General features: G+C 37.2%; 1 protein-coding gene across 1 annotated transcript in view; it reads right to left on the reverse strand.

Annotated features, from left to right (window-relative positions):
* The window catches only part of LOC113679816 (ras GTPase-activating protein 1), a 21,139-nt gene extending 6,196 nt beyond the window's left edge, over positions 1-14,943 (reverse strand). The window contains exons 1-17 of the mRNA XM_027196786.2: positions 14,758-14,943; positions 13,445-13,801; positions 12,566-12,683; positions 12,215-12,246; positions 11,626-11,678; positions 9,797-9,866; positions 9,291-9,368; positions 7,920-7,995; positions 6,022-6,163; positions 4,838-4,917; positions 4,256-4,329; positions 3,473-3,557; positions 2,691-2,923; positions 2,247-2,323; positions 1,900-2,024; positions 1,313-1,357; positions 498-654 (exon numbers count right to left, since the gene is read on the reverse strand). Of these exons, the coding sequence (XP_027052587.2) occupies positions 498-654; positions 1,313-1,357; positions 1,900-2,024; positions 2,247-2,323; positions 2,691-2,923; positions 3,473-3,557; positions 4,256-4,329; positions 4,838-4,917; positions 6,022-6,163; positions 7,920-7,995; positions 9,291-9,368; positions 9,797-9,866; positions 11,626-11,678; positions 12,215-12,246; positions 12,566-12,683; positions 13,445-13,801; positions 14,758-14,909 (1,954 nt within the window). The 5' untranslated portion in view covers positions 14,910-14,943. The remainder of the gene's footprint in view (positions 1-497; positions 655-1,312; positions 1,358-1,899; positions 2,025-2,246; positions 2,324-2,690; positions 2,924-3,472; positions 3,558-4,255; positions 4,330-4,837; positions 4,918-6,021; positions 6,164-7,919; positions 7,996-9,290; positions 9,369-9,796; positions 9,867-11,625; positions 11,679-12,214; positions 12,247-12,565; positions 12,684-13,444; positions 13,802-14,757) is intronic.
* Between the last annotated feature and the right edge of the window lie 67 nt (positions 14,944-15,010).

Raw genomic sequence — 15,010 nt, forward strand, 5'->3', positions numbered from 1 at the left:
TTCATGTTTCCTGTGAACGAGATTTTTCTAGCATTTTTGCAATGCGTTGACGTCAAGATTGTACAAAAAGTGAATAAATTCAGACTTCATTTAGATGTAGCCCCAAAAGATCAAACTCACCTATGACGTTCTGATCCTAATGAATTTACAAAAGATACGACAAGACCGGGAGGGATGAGGCGAGTTGGGCGCGAACCGAATGTTGTTAGATCGCCCCTGAATCTTCAGCACTTTGAAGCATTCTGGTCCAACAAGAAATTTATCACAGCTGACGTTCCTTTTCGTTTGTCGCCATCAAGGAGCATTCATTTTTGGACATTTCTATCTCTTTAAAGGGCTAATATTCGTAGAGGACTCTAATATACAAAAACGCTGTATTTCTATTTCTAATTAATTCATCGTAGCTGACGTTAGTTTTCGTTTGTCGCCATCATGCAGCATTCTTTTTTTGGACATTTTTTACCTCTTTAAAGGGCTAATATTCGAAGAGGACTCACCTTGATTTTCTATTTCTAATGAGTTCATCGTTTTTAGTAGGAAGATTTCTTCCCTTTCATGACGGAATATTTTAAGCAGAGTGGAGGCCAGGCTCACTCTGTCCTTGCACACCTGACCGAGGCTCTTCACAGCTTGTAAATCCTTGTCCAGAATGATCTACAAGAGGTGAACAGGTTACAATGTAAAATGCTACACAGCTACCCAATGGATTATCTTGTAGGAGCAAACCCTCAACCTCGTGTTGGATATGAAAGCAGGTTTAAAACGAAAGTGATCCGTTTGCTCTCTGTGCAGTGAGCTACAATGAGCTTTTCCGAAAATTCGGAGGCAATATCGACATATCACGAAGATTACTGATTCATATGGCAACTTCTTTTAGGGAAAGACCAATGGATGCCTTGAGCATTCAGCGGTGTTCATCCACAGGCCTTTTTGTTAGTGTATGTATCTTTTTCCTTTTTCCCTTTTTTTTTCTTTAGGCGAGCACAGGGAAGTGTGAGGCGAGCGTGAGGGTGAGACACGCGCGAGGGGAGGAGCGCGAAAATAGGCCGTGACATGACCGCCTATGGCCACCTAAATAAGCAAAAAAATGGCGTCTGTTCCAGGCTATCCTTAAATATTTTAAAAACCACTCTTAAATACTAGCAAGTTTACCATTATCAGCTAAAGACCATCCTTAAATACTAACCAGTTCTATGACTTGAAGCCTTCGTGGGTAGATTCGTAAATTAACCTCAACAAACCAAATGCATTGCGGTCCAATGTACGCTAACAATTTGCTTTCAGCAAAGATTGATGCTATAAACATACTCACCTCTTTGAGTGAATTATACTCTTCAACCGGCATAATAATCTCATGCTGAAAAACACAAAGTTCACAGAGTTTCAGTTTTCAAGCTGTTAAGCTTGGGGCGCTTAATATGAATCAGAATTTTCCGGCCAGATCTAAATTATTGACCAGAACTGACTGACCATGTCAGTGAATTTCTACACTGTATCCCATGTCATGATTATATTTTCAATCACTATCTTCACTATCAAAAGAAATAAGCGTTCGGGGACCACCTCTTGTTTATCACGGGGGGGAATTCTGGGGATCACATGGTTTTCAAGGGGGTCAACCGTCGCAAATAGAGTATGAAAGGGGGAGTATAGAAAATTGACTGAAAAAAACTGGAAGAAACACTACAGCCGCCCCCCCTTCACCCCCCGCGGCGAGAAGAATGACCGGTCTCTTCTTATCAAATTGTCCAATTCAATTACTTCTGGCTTATCAATTCAGGCTCCTGGTAAACACCCTTAAAATTCAACTTCCCGATTTTGGGAGGTATTCTACGTTCGGTCTCTTAACTCCGCCAAGTTAAGAAATCATTTACTTAAAGCTGATGGTAAATTTCTCACCGTGAATTTACTCCGGACGCGAATGCTGCCGACCTCCATTTTGGAGTGAGAAGGCGAAAGAAGTGGGTACCACTCATCCAGTACATTTCCTTTGGGTAAACGGTTAAGTGGGACCATTGCACTTCCTGTTGACGACACCAGAACACAACCACTCAAAAATTATCAAAATTAAACTTAGCATCTAAAAGGCTAACGTCTTGTGGAAGTTTATCACACAGTAGGGCACAACTGAACGCCAAAAAAAAAAAAAAAAACAAATAAAAACAAAAACAAAAACAGGCTGTCTGCAAATCAGTAAATTAGGCTCGATAACTAAGCCTTCCGTTATTAGGGAGCGCGGCACCTACCTACTTGACCATCTCTGGAGCGTTTGTTGCGATTGTAGAGATCAACTGAGTAATAAGACACATCGGAGGGCAAGTCACTAAAATAAATACAAAATTTTCAATAAAACAGTCATATAATATCTCACAATACGCCGGCAATGCCTAGTACCTTTGTACCTGTGCCATCTAATCAACAGTATTTATGATATAAAGACGGTTAATTGGTTTTGTAATTCAGGACACACTTCATTAACATCATTTAAAAATTATGGAGTTGGGTATAACAATCTTTTATTGACGATTATATTGAATTCACACTACGCAACATTGCATAAATATACACCATTAAACCATATTTTTTTCAATAGGAGACCACAGTTACATGTATGCTTAATCATTGCAATAAAACGCCCGGAAAGCATGCGATGACTTAAAATCCAAAATATAATTTTATTAGGCACTCACTTGAACTTAAATTCTTCGTTCCATATGGGCGAATGTCCCTCCTGTGTCTTCGTACGGCAAGTTTTGACTTCGTTCAAGGAAATCATGCAGTAAGGGTGAGAAACTTTGTTGGAATTCAATTTGTGGGCCTCTACTATAGTAACTTCTAAGCTTCGTAGCTGCTTCACATCCCTCTCGCCTAGGTTGGTGATCATTGGTTTGCCACAAAACTTCTTAATCGCCTCCATCCAATCCTAAAAATTCAACAAGAAAAAAATTTTTAAATGGCACATCTCAAATGGAAGTGAAAAAAGAATTAAAAAGAAAAAGATCACCAATTAAAATAATACAAACCAGAAGAAAAAACAGGGAAGAAAAAAAATTATACGTCAAGACAAGAGCGTGATATCTCCACCCGACATTGGTTGTTCGATGAGTGGACAACATTGTCCATTAAGAAAATTTCTATCCATGGATAGCGTAGTTTGTTCTTTACATGGCTCTCTAGTGGATGGCAATTCATCTGGTCGGTAGCAATATGCCTACTTCGGACAACCCATACGTGAGTGGCACAAAATGCACGCCGCTACTGCCTCCAATTTCGTGAAAAAAAGACACCGCACATGGAAAATTTTCTTGAAAACAAACGCTCACAAAATGTTCATCTTACACACACTGTTACTTAGAAAATCAATTCCAAAATCCAGCAAAATTTTCAAAGTTTCGTCCCAACGGCTTCGACATATACGGAAAAATTATCTACGGAAATAAAATTAAAGAAGAACAAGTAAAGAAAGCCTTACGTTTGCCAGATCCTGTGTGTCGGCGCAAAGGTAGAACATTCGTAACTCATTAAACGCTCGCACCACCACTTGAAAACAATTCGGCCTTTGAGAAAAAGAACCAGAACATAAAAATAAGAGAAATAAATCGACAATTTGAGCCATAACACTCTGCACGACTGTTTGCCTAGTGATATTTACCTTCTGAGACATTACCAGGAAATACCACGGATCATTGCGCAATATTTATTGCACAACCCTTTACGTAACTGTGAATCTAAAATTTCTCAACTTCTGGTCAGTGTTTGCAGAACTATATCACCCCTGCATGACCCGGTGAGTCTCACGCAAACCTGAAAAATCAATTCCAAACCCGCTATTTTGCGATACAAAAATTGTCATATCACTGGCGAGAACTCTGGGCCTTAGCTCTTGAAAATTACGTAGTTTTCTTCACATATTTTGATTGGTTCTTAAATATAAGATATCACAGCGCAGACGCCAAGATAATGTTAACAATAGATGTTTGTTCCTGTACGTCAAACGACCGATAGGTTTTACCTTACGGTATGCCCGTTCAGATGACGATCAAAGAAGACGAAAAATGTGATGAGATCATTAGTAATACTTTCGCCTATGGCAAACGTGCTACTTGAAGTTTGTTGGTACCACATTTGGAGATAAACTTTTAATTAAGTTTGAAAATGCATTGGTTAGAGGGCGCACAACGAAAACAGCGAGGCACGAGTGGAAAGCTATAAGGTAACTAGGAAAAAAAATGGATAAAATTATTTCGTTTCTCACCTGCCGAAAAAGCTTTGATGAACCTCGTAAACCATAGAAAAGCTAAGATCCATCATGCCTTTGGGTTTAGTTCTCTGAGAACGGAAAACCAAGGGCGAGTTAGAGAGGATTGAAGAATTTAAAGAGTGATAATCGATATTGAGATTGTACTTTACAAGATCTTATCATTATTATTATCATCATTATTATTACTAACATTATTAAGATCATTAGTATTATTGTCATTATCATTATTATGCCTCAATAAACGTGTTCGTGATTTGTTTCTGAAAATGTAGGTTTCAATGCTTTGGAGTCTAATTCAATTTTAGTGATTTAGTTCTGCAGTTTTCCTCATAAAGGTGCCGTAATAGCAAAGACGTAATAGCAAATCGAACCGACCATAAAATGTAAATCATTGATGATAAACTTTAATCTTTCCCCTAATTTGTTTCATTTTTACTCATTGCTTCCGCGACTGACTTAGTTGTTTTTTGTTTTTACTTGTATGTGTTTTGGATTTTTATTCCATAATCCATTTTCATGTCGAATGACAGTTCAGGGTTTTGTTACAAAAATGCGGGAAATATATTCAATTCAGACCTTTTCATTTTCAAAGAAATACAAATGTTGTTCATCTCCATCAAGAACGAAGAACATTCGCTTCCATTTGTTGCGATGCCCTGCAAACGGAGAAAAAAAGAAAAAACATCAAAATCCGCAGTGTGAAAATAAAGACCATACAGGGCCTGTGAGTCATTCAAAAGCCGGTTCAATTTAGGTTCCACAATAGTAATCCAAGTCAGTATTAAGTATCCTTTAGAATATTCGTTTCTTTTGTTTTTATTGTTGTAGTCTTTCTAAACATTGTGTAGCTGTTGGGTTCAATGAGACACTGAAATCAAGAAACCATTATTAACTTAACGGATCTTTTTTTATCGTTGAATTGATCGTGCATGTCGTTGCTGAAATTACACCAATAATAGATCGCACTTTCCATCGGTTTACCAGCGTAACAATCCATTTGGGATGTAAAAAGAACTCGAGAAAAGTTCGCAAATCTCTTGCCTTTAGCTTGTGATTTACAACCTTTTCCCAAGTGAGTTATTACGTTGATAAACCGATAGAAAGCGCAGTCCTCTACTTCCATAAAATAAATTTCAACTTCTCTAGGTGAACCAGTACAATAAACCATAGGATTTTGACCAATCAGGGCGCTCCTAGTATTTCAGTTCCTTCACAAGCTATATTAAATACTGATGACAAACGAAAAACGTTTTGCCGATCCTTTCCATTTTTTTCTTCCTATCCTCTCCTTCACCATCCCAATTAATCCTAATAATCTTCTTTTTCACAGTAATCGCATCTTTTTGTCTTTACCTTAACAAAATTCTGCTGGAGAAAGATGGTTCATTCAGAGATATATTTAAAAACTCAAGAGATCGAAAATCGTCCGCTCAACAGAAGAGTTGAAAAAGATAAGCGAGAAGAAAGCAATATCCCAATGGTGTGGAGAAAAATAAACAGTGGATCCTGAGCACTGTTACGCACGCGGGTTTACTTAAAGCGCAAGGTACTTCTTCTTTTCTTAATCAAATGGAGGCGCCTATTGGAAAATGACGCTCACTTTTTTTTCAAATTTCAGCCTGGATTTCACAATTTCGACAAGTTTGGACATTTTCACACTTTCTTTAAAACCATAAAAACACTTTTGGAAACTTTTCGAGGTATCGTTGTTATTGACAATATCTCTTCTACTTAGCCGCACAAGTAGTCAGAATAAGTACCTTTCTTTACTAAAAATCCTCTCTTGAAAGCAGGCTGAGTTCGATTTAAAATGACTGGTCCTGGTGTTTCCGATCTAAGTACAAATGACGAGCCATTTCTACTCGGTGTCATGGGTCTATGTGGAAGATCCCATTCCTGGGCCTGGAACCAAACCAAAATACAATTAACTGGACAAAATTTCAAGGTATGTTAAATTAATCTTCTTATTCCCTCTTCAAACCTCTCCTACGCAGAAAAATCGGTGAGAAACAAGCAGTTTTCTCTTTAGACAATTTGGTTTGTCAACTGAGTCGAGAATGTAAATTGCCCACCGTAAAGGGTTTGTAAAGCTCACGTGTCGAGAGTCCCTCGTAAGCCCTATCAGGCTTTCGCACAAAGCCTTACGAATTGTTTTTTATGTCTTAAAATCATCACGGACCTTGAAGATTCACTCGACAGAAAAAAAGAGAAACATTTCAATGAACTATTGACTGTAAGTGTATTACGTTGGGCAAGAGGAAGTCGCGCATGCCCGATAAACTTTCAGTGGGGTTCATCTGTCACTCGGCTATGAAGAAACCAATTGTTCAGGATGTCCTTTTTCTTCAGGAAAAGAACCGAACTTTAAATCAGACCCTGCATCTCGTTACAACATCACTCGTGAATCGCACATGAAGAAAACAAAACGAAAAAAAGCAAAAACGTCAATCTACATCTATGCCCCGCTCAGGTGGCACGATCCAAACACTGAATGCTGGTCACTACTGCTAGGGAAACACTCCCAGTTTCTTTGTAAGCAAAATTAACCCAACCGGTAAAACCAAAATAAGAACTGTAAGTCGACATACGGAAACTAACACACGTCACATTTAAATTCAGTTTAACTTGCAATTTTGACGTATTTTTCCTGAATAGACAAAACATCCCAGAGAGTGGGATTATCATAGCAAAATGTTTTCAAGCTAAAAAAAGTCAATCGATGGAGTACAACTAACAAAATACATCAGAAAATCGATCAAAAGTAAAAAAAAACAACAACCAAATGTGGTGAAAAAATTGAAAAAGTATATGACAAATCTCTTCAGAATATACACCTACTCAAACGCTAAGAGATGGGAGGGAAACAACTCTTTCAGAGTAGCTAAGCAAATGGAGGCACCTGGCAATTCACCTGGCAATCCATCTGAAAACATTCCCTGGACGCTTCTATCTATCACTGAAACTGCTAAACTGACTTAGTTTTAAACCTTGCTTAAACCACATTTCGCCTCATGAAACTCACAAAAAGTGCTTACAATAACCTGTTCGGTGGTTTCCAAATGGATCACTCGATAAACAAGCGAATAATACTTGACCGCGTGAAAAAAAAAAAAAAAAAAAAAAAAAAAAGAAAAGGCGAAAACTTTTCTTATTCATCTAAACAATGATTTCCTCGTGTAATCTTCTTTCCACATTTCAAGGTCAATAGAATTTTCAGCGACAAAAATTGAAAGAAAGAAAAGCTCACGAAAATGCACCCACATGTTCAGGAAATGCAGAAACAGCTGAAGGATGTGTCAGAGACTCCCACAACAATTCGTAGACAAAACAATCCCACTCGAAAACAGTTCAAAAAACAAAACTTGACCTTATCGAATAGAGTTTATTCGTAAATGAAAAAAAACCAGGACAGTTTTTAAGTATGAAATATAACATAAATTCGATCATTGGTTAATTCAAGACTCCCAAGTCTTTTTCATTATTATCACTTTTCCCAAGCAGACTCTCATTGGCGCTGAAGCACGAGCGGCGATGCCCGTGAGAGGTCTGGCAACAACAATGACAGCCTACGAACACCTAACACACTAGTATTAGTAGTGAGTAAATATTCTGCACATGCAAACGGTTCAGTTGGACATAACAGGGGGGAAAAACTTACCCTGGATACAGGTTCCTTTAACGAAAGATTCTCCACAATGTGCTCGTGCTTGTACCTTGCTACCACAGCATCCACACTAAAACGAAAAGAAAAGTATTCATATACAGATATCTATATATATTTTTTCCTGAACAAAAACTGTACATCTCCAGCCTCGTTAACAGTTTCAACCCTAGACTGAAGCATTCGGAATGGAGATTGTAATGTTTGGAATATTACTGCATAATTCAATACTAACTATGAGACCGTGTGTATATCCTTTCCCCACGGAGAAACTGTTGTGAGCAATCCCCAGAAAATGTAGTAAAAATAGTAAGAAATACAAATTGAACTAATCGTTAATATTCCCAAAAATTTCTCTTTAATCAACTGACATACTGTCAGAATTGTTTTTGTACTATATTAATAGCTCTCTAAATGCATTCATGTACTGCGTTTCTAAACTCACCCGAAATTGCCGCGTTGTCACTTAGCAAAACAGACAAACGCCCTTAAATTACTGCCTGACGTTAAGCTAAGAGTTTCATTAGTAAACGGTTGATTAGGCAAAAGTTGATTAGACAAAACTAAATGAGATTAAGGCTGGTACATTGGATGAAAAGCATCACGCAGAAAGAACTCCGAAATACCGTATCCTGCAGGTGCTACACCCCTAATTTGACGTCTGTCCCCTCAAACTCAAACGAAAGGAAAAAAATAGGGAATTTGAAACCGACCCATGTTTCAGGTTAAAATAGTGAGAAGATCAACTTAAGCAAAATATCTTCACTAAGAAAACGTTTTACCTTCATTTAATCGTGACCTTGTTTTGTGTTCGGCTTTAAACAACGCTGAAGTTGCTTTGGAACGATGAGGCACAAAAAAAAGTCTTGGAATATTATCTTCGGCTGAATTACTGCCGCTCAAGTTTTAACAGTTGCCCTCGAAGCTTCGCTGATCACAGCCAACTTTAAAAAATCTCTCAAATACATCATCCGATGTAGGGATGTATTTACTAAATCAATCGCAAACAAGATACATTTTCTTATAATTCAAAACGTTCGCTAAAATGTTTTGCTCTATTGAAGTTCTGTCGGCTTGCATTTTGTAAAGCACATAACTAAGACACTATTAGGGCATGGAAATAACCAAAGTAAAGAATAAAATCTCCATTTTAGCCCGAAAAATGCACCACAGTTTCCGAAAAAGTGATGATTATGGCAAGTAATCAGCATGCTACATAAATCCAAACCCGTAGTCTTAAATGACAACCAACACCTCAGCAGTCGCAACCTTCAGTTGATAGTCTAATCTTAAAATTTTCAGTGACTCCCCAACATTCGACAAACATGGCCTTGATCATATCATCACCACAACGATTCTAAAGTTTACCTGTCAAAATTTCTCCCTCCCAAGGAATACTGCATCCCTTGCTTTCTGATCAGGAAGCGAGTGATACCATCTGGTCCTCTATAAAATTTTGAAATTTTTTAAAAATACCAAAGAAAAATTAATACACAGCTGTGACAAGTCTAGTTCACACATAAACAACAGAATTCAAGTACCACTCGTTTAAATGAAGTTCATTTTGGACTGCTGTTTTAACAGTAACTGAATCTTCAGATTTCTCTTTAAGTAAGTTAGTTGAAAAAGTTTCATTTTTGCTTCAATGTTGGTTTTAACCCTTACACCCTTGCATCAGTATTAATATTCTCCACACTGCTTTCTTTACGTTTCCAACGATACCAACAAGGAGAATTTGTTTAATAATCAGGAGCTTTTTAAATAGTGATCATTTACTAACCACATTCTCTGATTGAATCAGATACTACAACGAAAATTTTACAACAGTTGCAGTCTGGCTTAAAAGAAGCATATTAATTTGTATTCTTTCTCACCTGAGGGAGAGGGAATAATCTCCTGGAGATTTATCACTTGGCCTTATGAGGAAACTCCCAATAACACCATCTGTAACATTGAAAAAACCAAAACAATTTGGTAGTGCTTAACATCTGGTAGGCAAGTAGATGCGATTGCCTAATGGGTCAAGAAGTCTGGAACCCAGAACCAGCCAACTGCGTTCTATTCTTGTTCAAGACACTTAACCCTTTAACTCCCAGAAGTGATTAAGTATCCATACATTATCCACCAAATGTACAGCAATTATCCAGCAAATATTCTCACCATTGGTAGTGAGAATATTTAAACTTGTGCGGTATAAGATATTACATTGATCCACCACCAAATTCAAGTAACAATTCTACAAGGAAATGTGTAGCAGCTGGAGGGAAGAATTGACAATTAAATCTTGGGAATTAAAGGGTTAACTCTTACAGTACCTTTATCCACCCAGGAGTATGAATGGGTATGAGCAAATTATTTACTATAATGTGATAGGTTAAAAATTTGTTTGAGTAGTGGTAGAAGCAAAGTCATTCTAATCAATCATTGTAATGGTTACTTTAACATAGACTGGGTCTTGGAGGGCAGTGCTTACTCTCAGTTTCTGTATCATTTAACTCTCATCAAGTGACCAAGACAGAATTTCTCCTTATAATATCAATACAACATCAAGCAAACAAGTGATGAGAATAAAGGAAAAGATCAGTCAGAGGATTGTTAGTTGATCCAATACCAACTTCTCCCAACTACCTTAAAATCATAAGAATAGTATGACAAACAGTAAAGAGAATTACAGACAAGATCTAGGGAGTGAAAGGATTAAGGTTGTTTGGATGGAATGTAAGTCCATCCCAGGTTACCTCCCAACATTTCACCAGGCTTTCCTAACATTTTGCCACACCACATTGTTACTCCTAGTTTAAGAGAGGCACTGCGAGGGGGAAGTGTATTTGGCAACTAAGAAATAGTATTTAAAAAACTAGTGTGAGGGTTTCATTATGGTATCCAAATATCAAGAAACAAATGAAAGCACGAGGCCACTTCGGCCAAGTGTTGTTATTTGTTTTGAGATGTTTGGATACCATGATGAACCCTGAAGTACAAGTTTTTTAGATTGCTTCTCAAACTGCCTAATTATATTAATTATCACCTAAATCATAACACTATTGCTACATTCTATTGGTTGCATAATTTTGGACATCATTATCAGCTACCATTCATCTGTTGTCTCTTCGGGGTTTCTTTGAGGAATTCAAAGTGGAAGCTTAATTTATGGTAGTTTTGCTCATTTAGATTGTAGCTCCGCGGTTAGTTGGAGCTTGATTATGGCAGAAAGTAATGCAGTTAATTGTTTTACTGTTCCATAAAGTGGTGAAGAGGAAAGTAAACTTCTAAAGGAAAGTGTTCCCTAATGAACCGTTACAGTAGTTTTTCTTATTTGCATTTCATGCTATGCATGAATCTAGATATCCAATAAAAACACATATCCAGATCACCAGTGATCTGGATGTGCAATTTTATTGGATAGCTAGATTCATGCATACAATGAAATATGGATATGCGTTTTTATTGAGTATCTAGATTCATGCATGTGATGAAATACTTTTCCCTCATTGGCTGATAACCTCATGAATAATTAGTGAGTATGAGAACAAAATATAATGACCCAACCAGGGTGTGGATTTTGATTCCAATGTAGTAGGCAAGTGACGACTTACCAAACACACACTTAAAAAAAAGGAAACGCTAAACATATGTAAATGTGCATCAACCATAACAAAACAGAAATAAAATTAACAGAAGAATTCATAATTAAAGAAGTTACCTCTGTGAAGAATCTCCTGTGCTTCATCTCTTGAAATGTTTGCAAAGAACCACCTTAACATAAAAATTAAATTATACATATTGAAATGATGAGATGAATTATACACACATTTTGAGTGGTTCTTAATTGTGATCTATAGGAGGACAGTCAATAATAATAATAATAATAATAATAATAATAATAGTCACATAGATGACATCATCAATAACCCAAAACATCAGTATGCATATTCTCCATATTGTTCTCCATACTTTTCCAAAGAGGCTGACAAGGAGAATTTGTTCCACAATCAAGAGCTGCTTTAGTTGGTGATCATTTCCTCCATTCCCATCCCTTTAATGTTTGATTCAGGGGTGATATTGTTAGGAGAAATTAGAAGCTAGTCACTCTTAGGATTTAAAGGGTTAACAGCATTTTTCTGTGCCATGAATCACTTTTTTGTTCTTAACACATTTCAATGTCATCTGTGATCTATAACTGAACAGATGCACTTGTAACAACATGGAATATTTTTATAAAATAGTTACATTTCAAAATTGCATATAGCCACAATGACAAGATCAACTACCCCTGAAGAGAAAGAACTTACGGCTTTCCTGCACAAGGATCAAGATCTTTTTTCTAGAAAAACAAAAAGAACAGTTTACTTAGCATGCACAAAAAAATCATCACTGGTTTGATGCTCAATAATTGAGTATTTCAACCATACTGTTTGCATTAGGATCTGTTCATTATGTGGTGAACTTACGAAACACTGATTTGAATGAAAATATTATTTTCAAGAATATTTTCAATCAAGTGAAAGTTTTACAATTGATTGCTAATTAAAAAACTCAAGCCCGACTCTCTGTTGTGAGATCACCTTGAGTACCTGACTGTGTCAGGTTTTTAAAGCCAAACTGCTTCTGTAGCTAGAACACTGATATGGTTGACAACTCACCGCATCCTCCACAAGCGCAGCAGGCACCAAACCTGTTTCCCTGTTTTTCTGAGCCGTCACCCAGAGCCAGTCCATGTCAATAACATCATCTACTACAAATACATCTCCCTGGAAAAAACTTAACGTGAAAAAAAAAAAAAAAATGGATGAATATTCATGCATTTACTGTGGAAAGCAGGGTGGCTAAGATGAGGCCCCCAGTTCAAGACTTTCTCTCATCATTCTATTCAGTGACACAAATTTGTTCTTTGCTTCCAAACAGTCTACTCAAATTCACCTTCTGCCCATTTTTAATCATCATATATCTCATTTCCATTACTTTTTAACCACCTTTGATTATCTCTTACTACATGTAATGCAGGGGTTTCAAAATGCTTTGAAGTAGGCATCAGACTCAGCAAAGCAGGTGACATTAAAAAGTTCATTGAAGGCCAAAACATAATTATTTTGATGAGAGTAACTGGTGACATGTTATCAAGTAGCCAACAGAACTCCAGCAGTCATGGGCTTGATTTGAAATCCCTGCTAACTATGCTGGAAGTCTGCATTGTAAGTTACAGAGCAAGTTTTTTTTACTCAGATTTATGGCCCAAACACACAATAACATTCCATAACTTACATTACAGACAGCAAACAGGGTTTGTAAGATGTTTGTTGAATCTTTGGGCTCAAATGGAGGAGGAAGATTTCAACTCAAATTAAACTTCAATGGGCCATGCAGCAATATATGGCCTGCTATTAACCAATCATAGGGCATGTACCAACTGAGAGCATAATAATAAAGTGGAGTGCTTGAAAACTAACTGGGGTAGAAAAGTATTAGACAAGCATAAAATTTCAGTGCTGCTTGCAAATTTCAAACCTCTGGTGACCCCCTACCTAAGTTCATCAGTATCTGGTACTTTGCTGTAAGTATACTTGGCTATCACTCTTTTTTTGACAAGAACTGGTTCTGGAGGTGGGACAGGAAACTTTAGGTGTTCATCCTTTAGCAAACAAGACCAAGCTGTGTAGTAACCAATCAGATCATTCAGAGAACAGAACTGTCGTCCTCCAATATAATAGTCTCCACACACGCCTGTTACACGGAAGTGACTGATGCCATTTCGACCAAGGTAAGAAAGAGAATATGTCCCTGGTCGTCGATCACTTTCACGAACAAGGTATGAGCCAACTTGTCCAATGTTTGTGAGTCTCTTTTCAGCATCTGCTCTGTCAAGCTTTCCATGAAACCATCTGAGAAAAACACAAAGAAAATTTAAAGAAAAATAATTATTGACAGTTCCCTTTGGTGTTTCTGAAAAATCCAGTGAAGAATTGCCAACACACTGGTGGTTGAATACGAATCAAGGAGTTACAGCATTTTCAGTTATGGAGATCTCTGACCACCTTCCCAAATTCTCAGTGACATGCAAACATTCTTATAAATAAGTAAGTATGAATGTTTATACACAAGTATAAATTTCTCTCCTTAGTACCTTTAGGGGCTGCTGATGACCAATTATTAATCATTCATAATTTTGTCACAGTTTTGATTAACCTTGTAATTAGCTTATGTTATACTCGAAATGTGGATGAATAAATAACACATAACACTTTTTTTTTCTGTGAATAATTTACGGACGTATAGGAATGGGAACACACTCGGTTAGCAGGTTAGGAAGCTAAAGATTCAAAGACAGAAAAGTCGAAACCAAACTACGCGCCATTATAGCAGTGATCTACTGTTTGAGTAGTGCAAGCTGCTGGTGAAAACGAATTATTTCCCAACTGAAAACCTATCCCTTATATGTCAAGCATCACTAAATCGATTATGAACTATCTATTATTATACAGTTTAGAAAATGGAAGTAATTTTCCTTGATTTTTCTCTTGTGAATACCAACTATTAAAGCGCGTTCTATCGTTAAGATTCATCAGGTAACAGCAGGAAATGAAGCATCGGTTCTGATTTCTATTTTCATTACCGCACAGTATCGGTAAAGTTCACTCCTTCAGCCAATAAATAATAAATGTCAATTTAAAAAGTGCAGAATAGTCATGTAAGACCCTTCCTCGATTTTGTGATTTAGGTTTTGTCCGAAAGCCTGAGAATATTTTTCAAAAGTACCTGACAATACAGAATTAGAAACATAAACACTGACAGCTTGACGACATAGCTTATGAATCATGAACTGTATGGGAGAACTTACTTATCGTCCGATGGAGAGTGAATACCAAGGTCTATTTCTTCTTCTTCTTCTGGACACGGGTCTGGGTCGTCTTCAAAATTGTCATCTGGCTCGTTTTCACTTATCAAATTGACTTCAGAGCCAGAGGAACAAAAGCGATCCCTGAACGCCATATTTTCCTCTCTCCTTCTCTTCAGCAGTGCGTGCGGGCTCAAAAACCATTTCGCAATAAATCACGGGGAGGGAGGGGGGAGAGGAGGCGTAACTGTCAAAA

This window comes from Pocillopora damicornis, chromosome 4, assembly GCF_964200805.1.
Source record: "Pocillopora damicornis chromosome 4, jaPocDami1.2, whole genome shotgun sequence".
Classification (NCBI taxonomy): Eukaryota; Metazoa; Cnidaria; class Anthozoa; order Scleractinia; family Pocilloporidae; genus Pocillopora; species Pocillopora damicornis.